We start from the raw sequence: 21,365 nt of genomic DNA, 5'->3' as shown, positions 1-21,365 counted from the left end.
TAATTTAGGAAAAAATCATATCCTTAAGCTGCTTCTGGGAAACTCATCACGTAGATCAGCATATAAAATCTCCAAGAAAGTCTACAGCATATATATTTTGTTTAGGCTCACTTTCCCAATGTATTTAATCACTGAAACCATGTTCTGCCTAAATAGTGTTTTGAAGATTACAGTTTGGGAAAATTCTTCCCTTTTTAATAAAGTTGCATACCCTGCCCTTCCTACAATACTCCTTTTCCCCATTTGATAGTAAACGCTTTACTATATATAGTGTGTGTGTGTATGAAAATATATTAAAATACATATATTTTTAATGTTAAGACATTTAAAATATTAAAATACATATTTTAATATTTTTTAGTTGTAGATAGACACAATACCTTTATTTTATTTATTTTTATGTGGTGCTGAGGATCAAACCCAGTGCCTCACACATGCTAGGCAAGTGCTCTACCACTGAGCTACAACCCCAGCCCCTATATATTTATATTTGTAAAATATTTTTATACTTGTTTAGAAATATTCAGGCTATAAGCTCTAAATGAAATTCTATATAAATATTGAGCTTTTCAAGTTACAAAATGTTTAACACCATTTTATCAGTGAGTACTTGTATCTAGTCTGAAATGGGCAAGGCACATATTACTAAGCTTAGTTTATATTGAGAAGAGGAATTCCACCTAAAGTACACACTAGCGAATAGTGGGACAAGTTCAGGTCTCTGAATTAGAGTTCCTATTTTTCTAATTGCCTTACTAGTTGAATAACAATAGGACTCTTAGCTAAGGGGAAGTTTATCTGATGCCTGCTATGGAATTAGCATTATAACAGTGGCTCAGAATACAAGCTCTGAAGCCAGGCTGCCCAGTTCAAATTCTGACTCCCAACTCACTAGCTGTGCAAACTGGACAGGTTACTTCATCTTTTAGGCCTTAATACCCCTGCCACAGTTTTTGTTCAGAGTTGAATGACATGGGCTGAGACTCCAGCCCTCAAAACAGATGGGTTTAGTGAAGGGGACAGCACAAGCAACAATTATTATCATCATGTGACCACTGGAATGGTCTGGGAACAGAAGACAGTGTCAGGTTGATACCTCTGCCTGGGGACCAGGGTATGGCCTGAAAGAGCTGCTCTTTTTGCCCTGAGGTATCTGCAGCCTGCTGGCCCGTCTCCCCAGCTCCACCCTGCAAGTACTAGCACTTTTTCAGGTGCAGGACCTGGATCAGCTCATTTGTGTTCCTACCCTCAGTCCCAGGTGAATTGTGAAATTCTCTCCAGGCTCAGAGACATGAAAGTTTCCTCATCAACTTCCCACAGGCAGTGGCTCTTATCTAATCCTCACAAACCCAAACCCAAGGGCAGGACAGGTCAAACCTTCCTACCCACCAAAGCAGGGATTGGCAATGAGATAGGGTTGGGGGAGAGGTAGCGCCTGGACTTCCGGATGGCAAACTTCTCCGTGGGTAGAGATTTCCCAGCAATCTTGAGCTTGAGGCCTGGTACAGCTCTGGGAAAGAGACAAGGAAGGTGGGGAGGATGTGAGAAAAAGCAAGAGGAGTGAGGGTCCCCAGGCTACCGAGCCTCTGCTTGGCCCTTCTCTGGACCTGTTTCCCCATCTGTATGACTGTAAGAGCCTTCCAGGTCTGAAACAGCCTCTGGCTACAGTCTGATTTCACAGACCCTACCTTACAACCTACCCCCCCTTCCTTTGGCTAGATAGACAAGGGGTTTGTGGCTAGCAGAAGTGAGAATATACCTAAATGCTACTAGGCTTGCCCTGTATCCTAGTTATTGCTCCTCCACTCCCAGGCTCTATTTCCTGGGAGGACCTAATGGAAGACTAATCCCAGTTTCACAGGGGAGACCAACACCCAGAGGAAGGGTGAGACCTACCCAGACCAAATAGCTCAAATCCTTAATTAATTCTAGTCTCTTGAGCTTTCCTCCTTAGGTGTTTCCAAGGGCACAATAATACGCAGTATGCATCTAGGCACACCACATCTAGAGCTTCACCCACCAGCTCTCCCACCGTCCCATTTCTGCCATAGTCATTTGGTGTGGACTTGACCTCAGGCCTGAGCCATTTAGGTTCAAGAAGCAGCTGGACCTCAGGGGTTAGGCCACCCCAAATTCCTTGCATGCTGGAAGGAAACTCTCTGGGCCTCAGTTTTCTCGTCTCTGTAGTATTAATGATGCCTGCCCTCATAGACTTTCTAGGAGAGTTCTACAGGACAGGGATATGGAGTTTGCTAGAGTAGCAGGCACTCCATAAGTGATGCATACCCTATTATTGTGACAGCAGTAGTCCTGGAAGATCATATTACACCCACTCCCAGGTCTGCAAATTGGGTTCAGCCAACCTCCCCATGATCCTAGGAAGGATCTAAACTCCCTCTTTAACCTGCCACAGCTAAAGGAGCCTTCCCTTAACAACCTTTTTGATCTGTCCTAGGAGGCAAACAGATGGTACAGATAAGAATGAAAATAGCACCACTTGGCAGTCAGCTCACTAGGTTTCAGGTCCTATGCCAGGCACTTTAAATATACATCTAATTGTCAGACAATAACCCTGCAAGATAGAGAGTGCTATTCCCACTTTATGATGCTGAAATTGTCCAAGGTGACACTGCTAAGAAATGGGACAGGCTGAGCTAGGCACACACCTATAATACCAGCCACTTAGGAGGCTAAGGCAGGAGAATTGAAAGTTTGAGGCTAGCCTGGGGAACTTTAGATCCTGTTTCAAAAAATAAAGAGGGGTAGGGATGTAGCTCAGTAGTAGAGTACTCCAGAGTTCAATCCACAGTACCACAAGGAAAAAAAAAAAAGAAAAGTCACAGGCTGGATTTAATCCTGTTGGTTTGGTCCTCATTTGTGGGGTGGGCTCTCTATTGTGTTTCTGGAGTGCATCAGGCTACCTCAACTGAAGGAGGACCTGCCCCTCTGTAGGTCTCAGTGTCCACCTGTCTTACTGAGCAGATGGAAGAGGCTGAGTAGTAGAGAATATCTACAAAACCACTTTTGAAAGGAAACCTGTGCAGATTCAAAGGGTTCTGACCAGCAGCAGCAGCAGTGTAGGGGATGACAGGCTGTGAATGCTCCCTGAACAGGGAGTCCAGAGCTGGGGGAGATGCCACCTCACCAGGGTCCCTTTCTGCTGCCCCCAGCTCAGGCCGCTATGGGAGGAGCCTGGTTGGTTTGTCCACAGTGGGATGGCGGGGCCTACCTAAATAGCTCCACTTCATCATCCCCAAACGGCTTGTAGTCCTCCTTCCCAAACATGCTGAGGTAGGCAGCCTTCATGTAGATGTAGGTGGCCTGTGTGAGACAGTAAGAGACAGATGTGAGAAACCCTCCTGCCAGTCACTGCCCCAGAATGGCGCAAATTCCTCATTCCTCACTGTGGCCCAGCATAGTGGCTGACACTGTCCCTAAGCCTCTAGGAAGAAAGTGGCAGGCAGCTGAAGCAACTTGCGGAGTTGAGCTGGGATTTAAATCCTGGAGGATCCTATGTCAAAGCAGCCATCCCCTCCAACCTGAAGCAGTGGAGAGGCCCAAGCAACTAGAAGAGGCTGGGATGTAGACAAAGACAGCGGGAGCATTAGGGCTTCTGAAAAGCAACAACTGCAGAATGGGCTCTTGAGGGACAATGAGAAGATTTACAGAGGCCCAGGAGGGGGCTTTCCAGCCAAAACAGTGGCCCGAGCAAGCACGGGAGGTAGGACGTGTGCTGTACAGGCAGGTGCAGCCCAGTCCGGAACATGATCCCTGCGCGCCTGCGCACGCCCTCCCCCGGAAGTCCTATGGGAGAGGCGCCCGGCTCCGTGCTGCCCTCAAGTGGCCGATCCTTGAACCACGGCTCCTGACTTCTGGGGCTGCTGCCAAGGAAAATACCTGCCAGTAGCCAAGAAAGAAATAGGAGCAGGACATCCTGAAGTCTGGTCTCCGGAGGAGGCAGAAAGCAGCCTTCCATCTGGCAGCCACGCTGGAGCCCGCGCCTCACTCCGCCCTTCACAACGTCAGGAAAAGCTGATGGGAATTCTCCCCTTGTGGAGACCTGTTACCCAGCCCGCTCCCTCTGCCCTGCCCACTATGCGGCGACTTTACCTCCCATCCAGCCTTGAATCCCACAGGCCCTGGTCTTACAGCTCCCCTCAGTTATTACACCAGCCCCCACACCACCTCTCCTAGTTCACATGGTCTCCTGCACTCCCTGCTCCCATTTCTACACCCTCATTTCCACCCCCTGCAAACCATTACCCACACGATTGACTATGAGGCTGTTTCCCCCAGTCTCCTACTATCTTCTCCCCCTCACTCACACACTGAGGTCACACTGGCCTTGAGCTCTTCCCAGAATAGTGTTTCCCTGTACTCCTGCCCAGGCCTCCGCTGCAGCCCTCCGCTGCAGCCCTCTGCATCCACAGCTCCCTGTGTCTGAAGGTCCTTTCTTTCTTTCTTTCTTTCTTTTTCTTTTTTTTTTTTTTGAGGGGGCAGGTACCACGGATTGGACCCTGGGACAACCAACCACTAGCCACATTCCCAGCCCTATTTTGTATTTTATTAAAGACAGGGTCTCACTGAGTTGCTTAGCACCTTGCTCTTGCTGAGCTCCTCTGTCTCAGCCTCCCGAGCTGCTGCGATTACAGGTGTGCACAGCTCCTCTGTCTGAAGGCAGTGAGGCCTGCCCCTTCAGCACATTCTGGTGTCTTCCCTGACAAGCATCTCTGACCACCCATATTTCAGAAGGGGACCAATGTTATGGTATATTGTACATCTATTTGTGTGTTTCCTATCTCTCAATTAAGATGTTAGCAGGGTCTTTGCTTTGTTCACTCTTGTATTCCTGGCCTAGAACAGGACTTGGTACTTGGGATGCCCAGGAAGCACAAATCTAAACCACTCACACACTCACTCATTCAACGGCTGCCCTCACCCCTGATGTTAGCAAAAAGCCCCAAAAGTCACTGGAGCCCCTCACACCTTCCCCAAACTCCTTTTCTGGCTCATCTGCACCATTTCTTCTCCATTACTCTGTAGGCCCCACCCAGGCCTTTGCCTGCACTGTTCCTCTGCCCAGTATGTCACTCTCTTCTGTCAGGCTCATTCCCCTAAGAGCCTTCTCTACTCACCCCAGACAGCTCACCCTCACTATGCCACCAGGGGTTAGGATGGATTTGATGACCTGGAGTTGTGCACATTCAAATTATCCAGGATGTCGTGGAACAAGGCAGCTGCCTCCCTGTTGTGAGTCCTGTCTCCCCAGGGTTACCCTCAGATTCCACATTTACCTTGCTGGGTTACAGTATAGAGTCTATGCCAAGCAGAGAGTAATTGCCATGAAGACGCTTTCAGCAAGAGGCTCAGAGGAGGGAGGACTCCCTAGTGTCCCTGTACTCCCACCCTACAGTCTCCTCCAGTGGCCCCTCCCGGTGACACAGAACCTCTTGGCCCAAGCCTTTGCTCTTGCTGTCCCTGGCTCTGGGCATTCTCTCACTTCCTCCACTCTACCACACTAGCTCCTCCTCCCAAGCTCAGCTCTGAGAGCTCCCCTTCCTGAAGCCTTCCTAGTACTCTCGACGGGATCTCCCAGGATTGCCTCAGAGCTGCTGTCATTCCCCCTTTATATTACTAAGTGTGCAGATGTCACCACCAAATTTCTGCCATCTCAATCCCTAGGCTAAGCACTGGGAAACTCAAAGATCTTCACAGGGTTGCCTTTGAAAGGTCCAAGCAGAGAGGAATCTGAATAGAGGGGGTGACACATATGACAGTGGCCACAGGCCACATCCTTAGAGCTGGACAGTGATTAACACTGTGGTGGCCACATGCTAGAGATTAGGATATTAGTCCTGGCAGGGCCAGCTAGAATGAGGCCCCAGAATTCAGGCTGTTACAACCCCCATTTTCCATAGGAAACCCCTCTCAGAGTGTTGCAGATAGAGAGGGACTTACAGACCCAAAGACACTCAGGGAGCTGGGGACTGAGCTGGTTGTCACAGCCAGAGATGTCCTGATACCTGAGAGGACTGGTTCTCCTGTTACTGCTCACAGCAGCTGTGTGGATGCCCCAGATCCCCTTCTTCCCTGACTGGGTGAGCCCAGCTGCCACCTCACTGCACAGGAAGGCTTCTACTTTTAGTTCAAAAAGCTTCCCCAAGGCTTTGTTCTCAATGGGAGTGGGAGGTGAGGCACGGGTGTGGGCACACAGGGGCCTGAGCAAGCCCCAACAACAGGGTGGTCTCAGGGCAAGCCAGTCTTCTGGGAGGACTAGAGCAGCAAGGGAAAAGCAGAGGCTGATGAGTCTCAGAGAACTGATCTCAAATCCAAGGTTTGTCACCAAAAGCTATGTGGGCCAGGAAAGTCACATACCCTTTTAAGCCTCAGAGTCTAGCATGTGCTCAATGGAGATGGCAACTTCACTGGGTGTGATGTGAAGGAAATGGTGGGAGCCAGGTAGTTCTGCTGGACAGCAATTGGCTAGATGTGAGCCATGTTTCTATTCACTGTGACCAAACATCTCGACTGACCTAATTCTGGGACTGTAGCTCAGTGGTAGAATGCAAACTTGGCATGCGTGAAGCTCTGGGTTCAATTTCCAGCACCAAACAAAAACCAAATTTCTCTGCTCCTCATGGTTTTAGTTCCTTTCAACCCTGAGTTCTACCAGAATATATGGTCCTATTTAGATTCCATCTGGCATATCTGTGTTCAGCCAAGGGTTTGGCCCTTTGTCTAGGGATTCATGGCTAGTCTGCATCAGCCCCAGTGTCCCAGTACCCTGACATGTGGAGTCAACCCACCTTGGACCAGGAGTTCTCCTTGCTGAGCAGGTCGGCATAGAAATAGGCCATTTTCCACTGGCCCTTGTAGGTGAAGCACCACATCAGTTCCCAGTAGCACATGTGGTGAAACTGCTTCCAGTGCTGCTGGGCTTCACAGCACTCCTCAAACCGCCGGATGGCCTGCAGACACCTATGCATCAGCTTGGTGTGCCTTGCTCCACCCTCTGCACCCTTTGTGACCTCCAGTCCCACAGCAGACCAGACCTCCTCCTGTGCCAGGCTTGGATGGGGCCAGATCTTTCTGTCCTGGTTCTACCCACCTAAGTCTTATATGTCCTTGGCCCATTACTGCCTCTCTTTGGTACTCTAAATTTCTAGTCACAAAATGAAAGGGTAGGACAGAGCTACACTGGAGGCGATAACAGGCAGTGGAGGAGTTAATCTGACAGTGATATAATGATGTCTACCAGTAGCCTCCATGAGGTTACCTGGGCCTGGGATGTTAGTCCTGGCAGGGCCAGCCAGAAACCCTAGCACTCCACACTGTAGAGTCTGTTGTGGGCCTTGGCTTAGTGCTGGAGTCTCCACCAGTACTGTGACCCTTCCCAACTCTAACTCTTCCTAGCTCCCTCAGCCCCTGGCACTACCACTCTACTCACCGGGGTATGACCTCGCCATGCCCTGAACAAATGGCCTTTCTGACTCTCCACCTCCCTCAAGCATCTCCCTCACCTGGAATATCATACAGCACAATAAATCATGATGTACAACTGTTACACATCAATAAAAAATGTGGAAAGAAAAGAAATCCTACAGTACAGATGCCATGTCTTCCTTCCCCTTCCCAGACTGCCTTAGTTAGAAGTGACTCTCCTATCCCTGTTCTTGTGTGGGTCTTCTTTTGGGGTCCCACTTCCAGTCTGCCCTATCACTAAGTATGCCTCTGTATGTCTGACTTCCTGCTGGGCTGGAGACCGAAGAGATCCCAAGAGACCCCTCAATACTCACTGCGTCAATATTGCCTTTGATGGCTTCAATCCGCCCAGCAAAGAACAGGAAGATGGCGCCCTGCAGCGACATACATAAGGTATGTGTGGGTTCATGGTGTGCTCATGGGCTTGGGGGTGCTTGGCAGAATATGGGTTCACCTTGGGGTATCGATTCAGGTAGGGCTTCAACAGCTTCTCTGCTTCCTCAATGTTGACATTCCCAGTACCTGGAGGAGGTAGCCAGGGGAGCATTAAACATTACCATCGCCAGCTCCTGTGTTCTTCCCAGCAGCCTACCAGGGCCTTCTACCTACCACTCTGTGAAATGGGGATGATAATTCTTCCTTCTTACATCTCCAAGGTGATGTAAGAATTAAATAAGATAATGCAGATATCACCCTGGCACATCACAAGGCTCAATAATCAGGATCCAAAAATCTGCCAAGTCTGTGCCCAGAAACACAGGACAGCATCTTCACTCCCTGCAAGGTAGGCACAATCATCCCCGTTTCACAGATGAGGAAACTGTGGCTGGAACCTTGTTACACTGTAAGGAAGTGAGTGGCCAGCAGGCTAGGCCCCAGGATAATTGATATAGCTCTGTTATTTCTGGTTTCAGTAACCCACCCGCTGTCCCACGGTCCTGGGCAGAGTTTGCAGCCCCTGGTCCTTGGTGACCATCAGACCCAGGGTCCTATTAGGGCTCCTACCGAGCACGAAGGTGAGGAAGGTGTGGTAGCACAGCAGCAGCATGACACAGAGCACAGCACGGAAGCTGTGCCCCGATGCGCCCTCCTCCAGCTGCAGTAGCCCATAGTCCTGGGGGAAAGGAGAACAGGCTGAGGTTCCCAGAGAGGGGCAGTGCCTGGGAGTCCCTGCTGCTGAAGCAGGAGTGAGAGAGCACCAGGCTTAGAGTCTGAAATCCTGGAGACCACAGTAGCTGCCCCCAGGCTTGTGACCCTGAGCAAGGGGCTGTACTCCCAGAGCCTGGGGGGAAGGGGACACTGCTGCTGAGGCCAGGAAAGGGTTGCCTGGGTCTTGGATGTCACCCTCCCCTCCCACAGTCCCTTCCCCTTCAACCCCGTGTGCACCTACTCTCAGTCTTGCAGTGGGTTCTGAGGGCCGAGCCTCTGTTGGGTTGGGAGGAGGAGTTGTGAAAGGAAGATCCTAAGCACAGGGTCTGGGCACAGGTGGGGTCAGGGGTCTGGGAAGGCTTCCTTGGGGAAGAACCTAGTATGGGGAGGAGCAGGGCCAGACTCCACCTGTTTGCCTCCGTAGTCCCTTGCCCCTCAGTGTACTCTGCAGCATTCCTGTCCTTCCCCAAACCTGCCTACCTCAAACCCTCTATGGCTGCCCTGCCTTTGGGACAAAGCCTAAGCTGGATGCTGCAGGTTAGGAATACCTATCCCATGCGGGGCCTTTCTCATACTCTTCTTTCATCTGCACCCTGCGACCCTACCTGCCACCAAAGGCATGCTTTAGAAAGCAAAACTCACAGGATGGGACCTTTGAGGCCTCCAGTCACAGACCACAGACGGCATCCAAAAAAAAATTTTTTTTTTTTTTTTTTGGGTACCTGGAATTGAATCTAGGGTTGTTTAACCACTGAGCCACATCCCCAGCCCTGTCTTTTGTTTTCATTTTGAGACAAGGCGTTGCTAAGTCCTTAGGGCCTTACTAAATTGCTGAGGTTGGTCTCAAACTTACAATCCTCCCAAGTTGCTGGGATTATACCACCGCACCCAGCTGGCAACCAAAATTTTGAGGGCCCAAGGACAAGCATTAATAAGTACCATGTCTCAGGTGACAGTCTCCCGCCTTGGCTTTCTCTGTCTTGATGTTATCCAGAGGAAAGCCCCAGGCCTGTGCTGGCCTGTGTCCAAACTCTTGCCCTAAGCTCACATCTCACAAAGAGAAGCAGTCTGGGGTTGAGTTATGGGGTCCCCACTTCATAAGATTGTTCAGTCCTCATATTTTTTATAATGTTGTTATGCCAAATAATACACATTTCGCATAATATGGTTTCATAAAATAAAGTGAAAATTGAGTGACTTTTTAGAAAAATAATACGTAAATAATAATGTAGAGGTCCATGGGCATGGCAGATGTCAGGAAAGGCCAGAGACAGTGCACATCTGAGCAACACTCATCCAGCCCGTATGAATTCCTTGTTTTACTGAGAGGCAACTCAGGGGAGGGAGGGGCTTGCTCAGGCTTGCAGGAAGAAGGGGATGAGGTTCCTGACTTCCAAGCCAGTGCTCCTTCCACACCACCAACCTCCTCCACCAGGGAGCCCTCCCTGATCCGCTATCTCCAATGGGGGCTGGTAGGTACTCAAGTTCCTGCTCTAAGTAAAGCCTCTGGGTGCTCTAGTTCTCTGGTTCCTCCTCAAGTTCTGATGCACAGGAGGGCTCCTTTGGGTATCCCCCAGATGAGGTGGGAACACCAGAAAATCGTCCTGGAGGGAAGGACTTGCTCAAAGTTTTGAAGTGAGAAAGTATCAGAGGGAAAAAGAACTCCAGATCCCTCAGGGTTGCCCTTCACATCCACCCTTACCCAAGAGCCTCTCCTCCTCATGAGAGGTGAGGGAAGGCGTAGCCCCACATGACCAGACTGGAGTAAAGGCAGACTCAAAGATTTGGGCTTTGTCCAGGGTTACACACTGAGGGGCGACGCGCCTGGACTGGCACCCAGGTCCTCAGGCTGAGCAAACCAAGGGCACTAAAAGGCAGGCGTTTACCTTATTTCCTGAAAACCCCACAAACTCCAGTAGCCGCAGGATCCTAGTGGGAAGCATGGACAGCGTCTGCAGGAATAGACAGCTGGGTACAGTGAGGGCACCCCAGTTGGGTAGGGTGCCCCACCCCAAGGCCTGCTCTTTGGATAGGCTTCACCTGGAGAGCAAATCCATGACCTCCCTGGCCACATAGGCCTTTGGAAAGGTCCCTAGCCCTATGTGGCAGGGACCTGAGCAGCTTCTCCTCCCTAGAACAGGCACAGTGCTTCCAAGTCTCCCTGACTGAGCATACACTGTCCCCTCTGCCTGGAATATCCTTCCCTATCTGCAAACTCCTGTGGATCCTCTAAGATACTGCTCAGATGTTTATTCTCCGCCCAGAAAAACTTCCCCAGTTCCCCTGGAAAAGGACTAGGCTCTCTGTCCTCTGGGTCACCAGCTGTTTCCAGGCCTGTTGCTTTCCCTGCCATTAAAGCCCTGATGTATCTGGTTTGTCAAGTTCTAGTGCTATAATGATTTTCCCCCACTGTAAATTTTGAGCCACCAACTTGACACACAGATGCACAGATGGAGTCCCTGGAGAAGGCTCCAGCACCCTCCACCCACACCCCATCTGTGAGCCTCTGAAGGTTGGAAATATACCAGGTTTATCTCTGGGTCCTGGTACCTGGCACAAAGCCAGGATGGTGGCATTCAGTAGTGACCACATGTAGCAGAAACATGCAGGTGAGACTTATCTGGAACCCGGACACGGTGGAAATGGGGAGAGGGAATTCCCACTCACCAGGTTGAAGGCTCCTACACCAAGTTTCACTCCTCCTTCAAAGTGCCTATGGCTCGCTCCCTTGCAGTACTGTGAGGACTGGACAAGGCTGTCCAGCTCCCTGTGGGAAAAGGCAAAGCTCTGTTTCAGCCACATGCTGGGGGCAGGAGCTGGGGCCCAAGGTCAACTGCACCTTAGCCTGATCTAACAACTCCCTGGTGGTAGATTCACACATTTCTGGAGAGGTGACATTTGAGCAGAAAACTTAAGGGTGAGTTGCAGCTAGCCTGGTACAGAGTGTTCCTGACCAAACATCATATCCAAAGTCCCTGAGGCAGGACTCAGCTGGGTGTACTTGAAGAACTGGAGAAAAGCTCAAGGTCTGAGGCTGAGTAAAAGGAGGGGATGTGGCATGGAATGCAGGGAAGAGCTCTCAGGAATGGCTGGATAGTGATGAAGAGTCTTTTCTCAGAGCAGGAGGAGCCTCAGGAGTTGGCAAGAGGTGACCTGACCAGGTGTGTTTTGGAGACATCATTCTGACAGCTAACAGGGAGGCTGAGGGGTCAGAGCACTTGTCTGGCTGACCTTGGACAATTCCAACCAGGGTCTCCAAGGGAACATGGAACTGCATGGTCTGTGACATCCCAGCCACATTTGTCACATTGATGAGAAACACCTGTCTGCAGGGAAACAGTCACACTACATGGAGAAGGTGAAGATGACAAGTAGTCTCAAGTTTTTATGGGAAATAAGTTTTAATGTAAAATTTAGAGGGGAAACTTGAGTTTTGAGAGCTTTATTTGATGCTGGATTATAATAAGATAAGGATTATAAGATAAGATAATGGAATTGACGAGTCATACTGGGTAAAAGTGCCCTGGATTGTACCATTCTTCCTTTCATTCATTCAATCTTTCATTCATAAACACAACCTGTGGCTAGTCCAGGGCTAAAAGTCAGGGACCCAGAAGGTATGGAAATGATTCTGGCCCTCAGAGGTGGGGTGTGTGTATGTGTATACAATCTCTGTCTGCTGGAGGAGTTGAGAAAGCTTGGGGAAAGCAGAGTTTGGACTGGGCACTCATGGACGTGTAGCAGTTCTGCTGTTCCTTGAATGACTGTTCTTGGGTCTGTCTCTCTGCCTCCACTAGACCAAGCTATTTGTGTGAAACCTGGGTCTAATTTTTCCCTAACGGAGGCTCAGCCACAGAGAAGGCACTCAGGAGACCAAAGAAACAGACACAGTCAGAAAACCTGGGGAATATTACTTCAGAACACTGAGACACTGGGGCTGCAGAAATCTGCCTGAGCTCAGCACTCTAGGCTTCCAGCCTCCAGCCAATACTCTGCCTCCCACAAAGCAGCCTGAGGTAGTGGATGCCATGGCCCCAGGCCTCCCAGCTCTCTTGCTGGCGAGCCTCACTCACTTGTAGGTCTGGTAGCTGTTTCGAACTTTGATGCCGCCCTTGATGAAGCTCACCATGTTCTCATCCTGCAGGAGGGAGAGATGCTGAGAGCCAGCCCAGGCTTGAGAACCAAAAACAACCCAACAGAAGTGTGGGTAAACACACTGGGGTATGTTTATGGAAGACAATATCATGCAGGCACGTGAAGACAAGTGAAGAAAGCAACACATAGCCTGAGCCCTTGAGAAGTTCAAAAACATGAAAGCATAACAATGTGTTGTTCAGATACAAATAGGAAGCTGATAACCTGTTTTTTGTTTGTTTGCTTTTTATAAAAATGATTTTATTGTTTGGAAAGTAACTAATGTCTCAAACCCTTAGAAATTTTGGAATGGTAAAACAAACAAAAAATAGCTACCATATGACCCAGCTATACCACCTCCTTGGTATTTATCCTAAAAAATGAAGTCAGCATACTGTAGCAACAGATGAATAACCATGTTTATAGCAGCACAATTCACAATAACCAAATTATGGAACCAGCCTAGCTTCCATCAACAGATGAATGGATAAAGAAAATGTGATATATATATACACAATAGTTTTATTCATTCATAAATAAGAATGAAATTATGTCATATACAGGAAAATGGATGAAATTTGAGAGCATTATGTTAAGTGAAATTAAACCAAACACATAGTTTGTTTTATCTTAGGGTTGTACATTTTCTCTTTTATGTGGACACTAAAGAGAAAAAGGAGGGAAAAATAGGAGGTGGGTATCTCATGAAAATAAGGGGAGAACAGTAGAGTAGAGAAAAGGAACCAGGGAGACAGGAGGGAAGGAAAAGGAGAGATACTGGGGAACAATAATGAACAAATTGTATGTTGTCATATTGTGTGCATGTAGGAACACGTAACTATGTTATGTAACAATATTATGTATAATTATAATGCAACAATAAAAATATGGAAAAGAACCCAGCAACTGTTGAAGGTACTGATGTGTGATTAAAATATTACTTGTGGTGATTGATCAGTAGGACAGGAGTTGAATGGCTATTTGATTGTTTTAAGTAGTACCCGGAATTTAACACTGCATTTTATAGCTTATTCATTTCCTGTTCACTATACAGTCATGTCCATAACACCTCCTCCTGCTGTTTGATAATCTGTTTTTAACAATAGGTGGGGGATGGAGGAATCTGAAGATAGTGGCTTCCCTGTGGAGGGAGGCCAGGATAGTGGCAGGATCCCAAAGGGCCAGGAGAGTTTCCACCAGTGCTGTTCTTGGGGGGGTTGAAGGTGTTTCTTATTTGTAATTATATAATAAATAGAATAAGCTAAGAGTGGTGGCATGTGCCAGCAATCCCAGCAACTCTGAAGGTTAAAGCAGGAAAATCACAAGCTTAAGGCCAATCTCAGCAATTTAGTGAGACTCTATCTCAAAATAAAAAATAAATAAAAAGGGCTTAGGATGTGACTAAGTAGTTAAGTACCCCTGGGTTCATTCCCCAGTATGTTTGAACAAACAAGTCATTCATGGTGCAATTATTATAGCGAGTCCTAAACCAAATCTTAGGATTAATCTAATTCTAATCACTAGAGGTCCAAAAAGATAATTTTAAAAAAAGAGCTAAGAATAACAACCAGCACCTACGTGTGTCCCTTTCCCTCCAAATATGCTGATGATATGTTATAATGACAACCCAGGCTTTCTGGTAAAATCATGCAGTGTAGCTCTCATAAATCCTACTGTGTGGTAAGGAGGCCATTTGCTAACCACATGACCTTGGAAAAATGACTCCTTTAAATTGCCTTTTCACTGGCTTCTGAGGTGAAGATTAAATAATAATGTAAATAATAATGTAAACCTATGTAAAGACAAACTAATGTGTGTGAGATGTGGAAAAAGGAGATACCTGGGCTGCGTGCAAAAGCCGGGGGCACTGCAGGTACTACCAGTGTTGACAGACAGAAGCAAGTGTAAAACAGGCTTTGTGAAAATGCCTGTTGTCCCACGTGGCTATAAACAGGAGCAGCAGCAGTGAAAAGGTGGAAGCAACACCCTGGGACTGGGTGGGAGCACCTGTGCTAGGTGGGAGAGGGAGAGTCCACTCCTCCACAGGGAGACTGGCCACGGCCAGGGCCAGGAGCAGAGGATCACAAGGGGAGGGTCCCTGTTGCTATGTGCCCATCTGCACGGACATGGTAAGTGATCTGAAATTCCCAGCCCCCCAGCAAAAGGAGGGGTCCCTACCTGCAGGAACGTCAGGGCCGCTCTCTGCAGCAGGCACTCTGCATAGCAGACCTCAGCGTGGATTTCCTCTGCAGAAAAAAAAAAAAAAAAGTCCTGCAGGCAGGAGACGGGAGCCCAGTCTTCCAGCTCCCTCTTTCCCCAAAACAAAGGGAGGCTGTGTCAGCACCTCCCCTACTTCTGCCCAGTCACCTTGTCCCAAGCGAGCTCAGATCTGTCCCCCTAGAGTCTGGACTGGCTCCCAGCCTCAACACCCAAAATATGGGCACTGCGCACTCTCCTTCCCCAAGCATCACTGCAGGCACCTGCACCCAGCCCACTGCTGCACTGATGGATACTAAAGTCTCCCAGGGCTCTCAGGTGGGTGAGATCATTTGTCCCTGTGCTGAAATGCGCCAAACTCATGGTTGGCTACTGCACATAGGTCATGGCAAAAAGACACCACATAGTCTACAGGAGCCTAGACCATTTCTTCTGGGGCTGCCATCAGTCTAGGCCTGGCATGTCAGTTCCTAAGACCACTTTCCCCTTGGGGCTCACAATCTGACTAAGGCAAGTCCATCAGTGCATCTAACTCCATTCTAGCACCCCTTGGTCCCCTTGGTCATTATGACAGTTTCCCTTTCCTCAGTCCAGGTTCTCAGCCAGGAATTCTGTTGGGTGGGCTGGTTTCCCCACACCCTCACCAGAGGGCCACTCCTGAAAAGGTCCCAGGCCTGACATCCATGTCCCCATGTGTAGGCCAGGGCCCTGCGCCCATGGTAACAACTGGGAAAATAACTGCCCCTCCCCCTCACTCCCCAGGCCTGGAGCTGGGCCATCTGGGCTCGGCATGGTTGGGAGGACTTCCCAGATGCCACACCTTCTGTGAATTGGTCCATGGTGGGGCGGTGCACCAGGCTGCTGAAGGAGTCTGTCACAGAAGACTTCCTCCTGTGCCTGAAGAGGAAGAAGAGGGAGGCCTCAGGTCATTAAGTGGGGACAAGAGAGAGGACCAGCCCAGGTCATACTGTTTGCCTCTCTTTGCTATACTCCAGAAAATTCCAAGGTGAACAGGCCCCTCCCATAGGATTCTCCAGATACTGAGCTCCTGGCAGCTCCCCCAAATTAAGAACTTTCTTCCCTCTTTGTTCCTGCTGTTGTCTCTGCCTGGAGCCCTGTCCTCATTCCCTCTGTCGTGACCAGCACCTGGTCACACTCCAGGGCCCTACTCAGGTGTTACCTCCTCCAGGAGTCTTTCCCACTTCTTGGGCCTGACACTCAAAACCCCATGAGCCCCTGGAATCATGCTGGGTTTTCATTCTCTGGGTCCACGTCCCTGCCTGGTGGTACAGGCATGAAAACTGTCCTGGTTTGATGATCTAGGTTTCCAGGTCTGACCCAAGCGTTTGGGTGTGTTGGTCCATTCATGCATGCAGCAAATATGGACTAAACACATTTAGTTATGCATCAGGTCCTGTGATCCATGTCTTCATGCAATATCTAGAACAACCCATCATGCATAATCACCACACCCATTTTACAGATGAGGAAAGTCAAGTCCAGAGAGGACCTGCCAAGATCAGAGTTATGAAGTGACAGAGCCAGATTTTTCTCCCAATCAAGATTGGTCCCCAGAAGCTGTTCAGTAATTAGCTCAGATATCAAAGCCCTAATACAGAGTTGGCAGGTACAGCTCTCAGCACTTGAGGACAAAACTTCTTAGCCAAAAGCAGCAGCACTAATAGTGGCATGCTAGGCACTAGGATAGGCCAGAGTGACAGGTGGGCCTCACAACCCCGGTCCCTGCCCCCCCCCCATAGTCTTGACCTCTGACACAGCAACTGCGCTTCCTTCATCATGTTGCCAGCAAGCAGGATGTCCTGGGGGTCGAAGGTCATCATGGCCTGCATCTCCAGAATGGTGGCATATGTCAGTGAGTGGTACATGCTCTCCTTGGTTCTGCCAGAGAGAGGGGACGTTGAGGGCACCACTCCTCAAGCTCCAGAGGTGACTGGCCAAGGGATCACCTGCCATCCCCTCCCAGCTTTGTGTAAGGGAAGCAGGTCCAATCTGACCCTTTCACTGCCACTCAAAAGACCTCGGATGCTGTTCCCAGATCTTCTTCCTGCTGAGAGGCCTTAAATGACCTTCCAAATTTGAGCCTCAGTTTCTCCTCTTGCTGGGAGAGGTGGTAGCATCAAGGGAGCTTGAGGACTAAGGGTCTGGAGAAGTGTGGCTGAGGTTGCCCTTCCCCAAACCAGGGCCTGCCTCTTGCTTCTGCCCTCACCCCCAGCAGGCAATCCCCGGTCCTGTCTGTTCCCAAGATCCCTTCTATCCCCAAGTCCCACCCATGGGCTGGCTCTCATCCCCAACTGCCTGGACCACCTGTGCTCTCTCTGTTTGTCCCATCAGCTGACCATAAGCCCCTGGTTCGACATTCCCAGTTCCACTGGATACAAGCTCCACCCCTCCATGGTCTGGTTACACTGAATATTGTACCGCTGGCCTCAAGTAACCACATAGATCGTCCCAAAGAAAACCCCATGCTCTCCTCTGGGTCTTTCCCTTGTGGTTCCTGCACCCTGAGATGCCTTTCCCCTGCCTACACATCCTGGGAATCCAGGGCTCGTCCTCAGGGACTGTGTGCCTGTGCCCAGGCAGAGGTCACACTGAAGTGTCATTGGCACAGGCTCAGCTGTCTCCAAAGACTGTGGGCACTTCCAGGACAGAGCTTGGGTGTGACTCACCTCTGTCCTCAGCCTTTACCTCCTGCCTCCCTGCTCCTCTACAACCAGGGGCTTCTCTGTGGAAGTGTACTTGGGCAGGAAGGGGGCAGCATTCAGCCTAATATATACAGAGGGCAGAGGGCAAGGAGGCACAGGAACCATGCCAGTTTGGGCCTTGGTGGCTGCTTCTGCAAGAAGGGGCGATGATGCTGACTGGCCTGGGCCCTGGGCCCCTGGGACTGACAGGAGGGAGCAGCTTGCCTGGCATAGTCTCCCCACGTGCCCTTGTCAATTATTTACAAAACTCCTCAGTGCCAAGCTTATGCTGGGAACTTCACAGGAAAGAGAGATGACTAAGGTTTATAGAGTTTTATCATAAAATCATGTGACTCTAACCGTCTTCCTTTCTTATCCATGAACACCTGTAAATTGAATTGCTTTTTTTAATTTCTGAATGACTGACTTAGGTGTTAGGCCCCTTGAGAGCCAAAGTTTTCTGAAGGAAACAAAAAGCGGGAGGACCCCTCTCAATGCCAGCCCGTCCTCAGGACACCTCATCAGACTTGTGCTAGCAATGCTTCCTCTGGGGACAGAAGTTTGTGGAAAGGTGGCTGCCTGAAGTGGGGGTCAAACTTGGACTTCAGAGTCCCTCAGACACAGATTGGAGTCTCAGCTTTGCCAGTCACAAGCTGTGTAACTCTGGTAAACCTCACAATATCTCTGAGCCTCAAGCTTTTCCTCTGTAAAATGAATACAATAACCCTTCTGTCCTAGGGCTTTTTGAGTGACACCCAGGTCAGGGGACACATTATCTATGCTCGGTAAATTGAGTTCCTCCATGCCCTGCCAGGGCCAAGGTCTCTTCCCAGTCCTCTCCTTAATGAGGGGCTTCTCTAGCAGCACAGACATTCATCCCCCTGGTACCCCCCAACCCGTTCCTCAGGCCTCTCCAACTCCCAAGACCTAGCCTCTCTCTTCCTCTTCCTCCACAGGTCTGAGCCCCAGAAATCATCCCCACCTGTCCAGCTTCCCTGCTGAGCCCAGTCTGGTGCTGGGCCCAGAAGGAGGAACAGCCCCACCTGTGCAGCTGGCAGACAAAGTAGAATTTCTAGTCTGAGTTCCCAGGCCCCAACATGCATCTGTGGCTAAGAATCCTGGCCCCATGTCCCAGCCTACCACCTGGAAGGCCCCTTTTATCAGGACTGAAAACTGGGGTACAGAGGTAAGACAAACCCCAAACCTCAGATACAGCAAGTGTAGTGTGCACCCCACATTTTTATTTGCACACAAAGCATCCAGGCCCCATACCCCTGTGCTGAATCAGCTCTACCAAACAATGTTCTCTGGGGTCCCATCTTCCAGGACCCAGAGTAGTGATCAAGATGGGGAGGGTGCTGGAATAGCCATCAACAGAGCACGGTGATGGGACTGGGGACCCCTTGGCCACTTGAGGTGGCCTCAAGTTCTTCCTTCCTGTCTAGCACCAGGGGTTAGGCATTATCAGCCATCCTGCCTGCCCTTGCCTCCATCATCTGGGCCTCCTCATCCTGACCCAACTCGCACTGCTCCTTCCTGGACCCCCAACTCCAGCCTGGGGCCTCACTTCCCAAGTATGTCTAGAGGCAGACACAGCCCTCTGCTTCACCTTGTCTCTACTCCTTCCTCATCAGAGCTCCCACTTCCTGGTCCCTCATCCTGGTCCTCTCAGCCCTCACCTCACTGCCCTCTGAAGACAAGCTGTTTCCAGGGGACTACACATCCCATTCACCTTCCTGCTGGAACCCTCCCCTGCTGGGACTCTGGCCAGGTTGAGGGTCTCCATCCTCAAATGCACCAGAGCCTCATTCACTGCCAGGCTCATGGACAGACTGTTCCTTCTGCCTGCAAACTCCCTCACCATACAGCCTACTTCTCATCCAGCCCATCTCAGTGTAAATGTCACTTTTTCCAGGAAGCCTTTCAAGGTCAGTTTCATAGGTATTTGATCTGTTCTGCTGCACAGAGCGTTGCACCTAAAAAGGTCCCACATTTGGGGCTGTGATTGTGGCTCAGTGGTAGAGTGCTTGCCACACATATGTGAGGCACTGGGTTCAATTCTCAGCACCACATAAAAAATAAAATAAAATAAAGGTATTGTGTTAATCTACAACTAAATAAATAAAGAGATCCCGTGTTTGGTTTGATTCTCTGTTGTCATTGCCTCAAAATTCTTTTTTTTTTTTTTTCCCTTTTGGTACCAGGGATTGAACTCAGGGGCACTTAACCACTGAGCCATGTCCTCAGTCCTTTTTGTATTTTATTCAGAGACAGGGTCTCACTGAGTTGCTTAGGGTCTTACTAAATTGCTGAGGCTGGCTCTGAACTTGTGATCCTCCTGCTTTAGCCTCTGGAGTTGCTGGGATTACAGGTATGTGCCACTGTACCCAGTTCAAAATTCTTAATAATATGGGAACAAATGACCCCACATTTTCGTTTTGTGATGGGGTCTAAAAATTATGTGTCTTGCTAAGCATGATCCCAGCAACTCAAGAGACTGAAGAGACTGAAGCAGGAAGATTCCAAGTTCAAGGCTATTTAGCAAGACCCTATCTCAACATAAAAAATAAAAGCCAGGACAGTGGCATACATCTGTAACCCCAGCAACTCAGGAGGCTGAGGCAGGAGAATTTCAAGTTCCAGGCCAGCTTCAGCAACTTAGTGATGCTCTAAGCAACTTAGCAAGACCTGGTCTCAAAATAAAAAAATAAAAAAGGGCTAGGGATGTGGCTCAGTGGTAAAGTGTCCCTGGATTCAATTCCTAGCATACAGGTGTGCACATGAGGGCACATGCACTCGCACGCGTATGCGTGCACACATACACACACACACACACTAAACGAAACAAACAAAAAAAGAAAAAAAAAATTATGCAGTGGGCACCAAAGCCTTCCTGACCCCACATGAGTTAGGGTCCCTGTGTAGCTCTCAGCAAGGCTTATCATATTTTCACTGTTCCCCTGCAGGGACCTGACAACAGCCCATGTCTTGCACTGTACTAGAGCCCCAGGACACCTCATGGGGGAATTCATGAGGTATTGTTCCCTCCTACACTCCCTTCCCCTGGATGGCACCTTGACCTCATCTTCATCATGCAGAATGGCTCTGCTTCTGGAGCTTTAAAGGATGCCAGCACCCTCCCAACCACAGTTTCCCTAGCTTCCTGTCTTTGCTCCTCACTCCCACTACCCTGTCCCCTACCTCTAACCCGTCTCCTTTTCTGGACCCCTCAGCCTACCTTCCTCATACCAGCCCTTCTCTAGTCAGAATACTCAGGGCTAAGTCCTCTGACCTTCTGATGCCCCCAGTTAGGAACCCCAGTCCAGGGACTGCAGGACTGCCCCCTGCTTTCACACTGCCACTGAGCACTTCGAGAGAGTCACCTGGCAGACAGGCACACCCCAGGCTAGGGGCCCAGCCGGGCCTGTCACACCACTCAGAAACAACTTTTTCTCTCCCTGTGTCCCACCCCTCACTGCCTGACCCCTCAGTCTCATCAGGTGACCTAACCCTCAGAGAAATTCCAGGACATCCATATGGACACACCCTGAGCTTCCTGCGCCCAGGCACATGCAGGTCTATGCACACTCTCTCCTACCTCTTCACTCCCAGTGGAGAGGCCCTCCTATGCAAGGTGACCGCCTCCACCCTGCCAAGACCCAAGAGAGCACAGGGGTCAGA

At 49.6% G+C, this 21,365-nt stretch overlaps 1 protein-coding gene across 7 annotated transcripts in view; it reads right to left on the bottom strand.

Moving 5' to 3' along the window:
• The window catches only part of Ttc39a (tetratricopeptide repeat domain 39A), a 48,843-nt gene that overhangs the window by 4,887 nt on the left and 22,591 nt on the right, over positions 1-21,365 (bottom strand). For 4 of the 7 annotated variants that reach the window (XM_047552828.1, XM_047552837.1, XM_047552845.1 and 1 more), the window contains exons 3-14: positions 16,750-16,881; positions 15,803-15,879; positions 14,944-15,011; positions 12,705-12,769; positions 11,299-11,398; positions 10,518-10,583; positions 8,488-8,596; positions 7,937-8,004; positions 7,797-7,856; positions 6,807-6,968; positions 3,230-3,321; positions 1,390-1,510 (exon numbers count right to left, since the gene is read on the bottom strand). In XM_047552828.1, the coding sequence (XP_047408784.1) occupies positions 1,390-1,510; positions 3,230-3,321; positions 6,807-6,968; positions 7,797-7,856; positions 7,937-8,004; positions 8,488-8,596; positions 10,518-10,583; positions 11,299-11,398; positions 12,705-12,769; positions 14,944-15,011; positions 15,803-15,879; positions 16,750-16,881 (1,120 nt within the window). Of the gene's footprint in view, positions 1-1,389; positions 1,511-3,229; positions 3,322-3,666; positions 4,465-6,806; positions 6,969-7,796; positions 7,857-7,936; positions 8,005-8,487; positions 8,597-10,517; positions 10,584-11,298; positions 11,399-12,704; positions 12,770-14,943; positions 15,012-15,802; positions 15,880-16,749; positions 16,882-21,365 lie in introns of those variants that run through there. The other 3 variants (XM_047552846.1, XM_047552847.1, XM_047552851.1) reach the window with 2 other exon arrangements.

This window comes from Sciurus carolinensis, chromosome 1 (genome assembly GCF_902686445.1).
Source record: "Sciurus carolinensis chromosome 1, mSciCar1.2, whole genome shotgun sequence".
Lineage (NCBI taxonomy): Eukaryota > Metazoa > Chordata > Mammalia > Rodentia > Sciuridae > Sciurus > Sciurus carolinensis.
The sequence above is the reverse complement of the archived record's forward strand: the minus strand, read 5'-3'. Positions and strand labels throughout refer to the sequence as shown.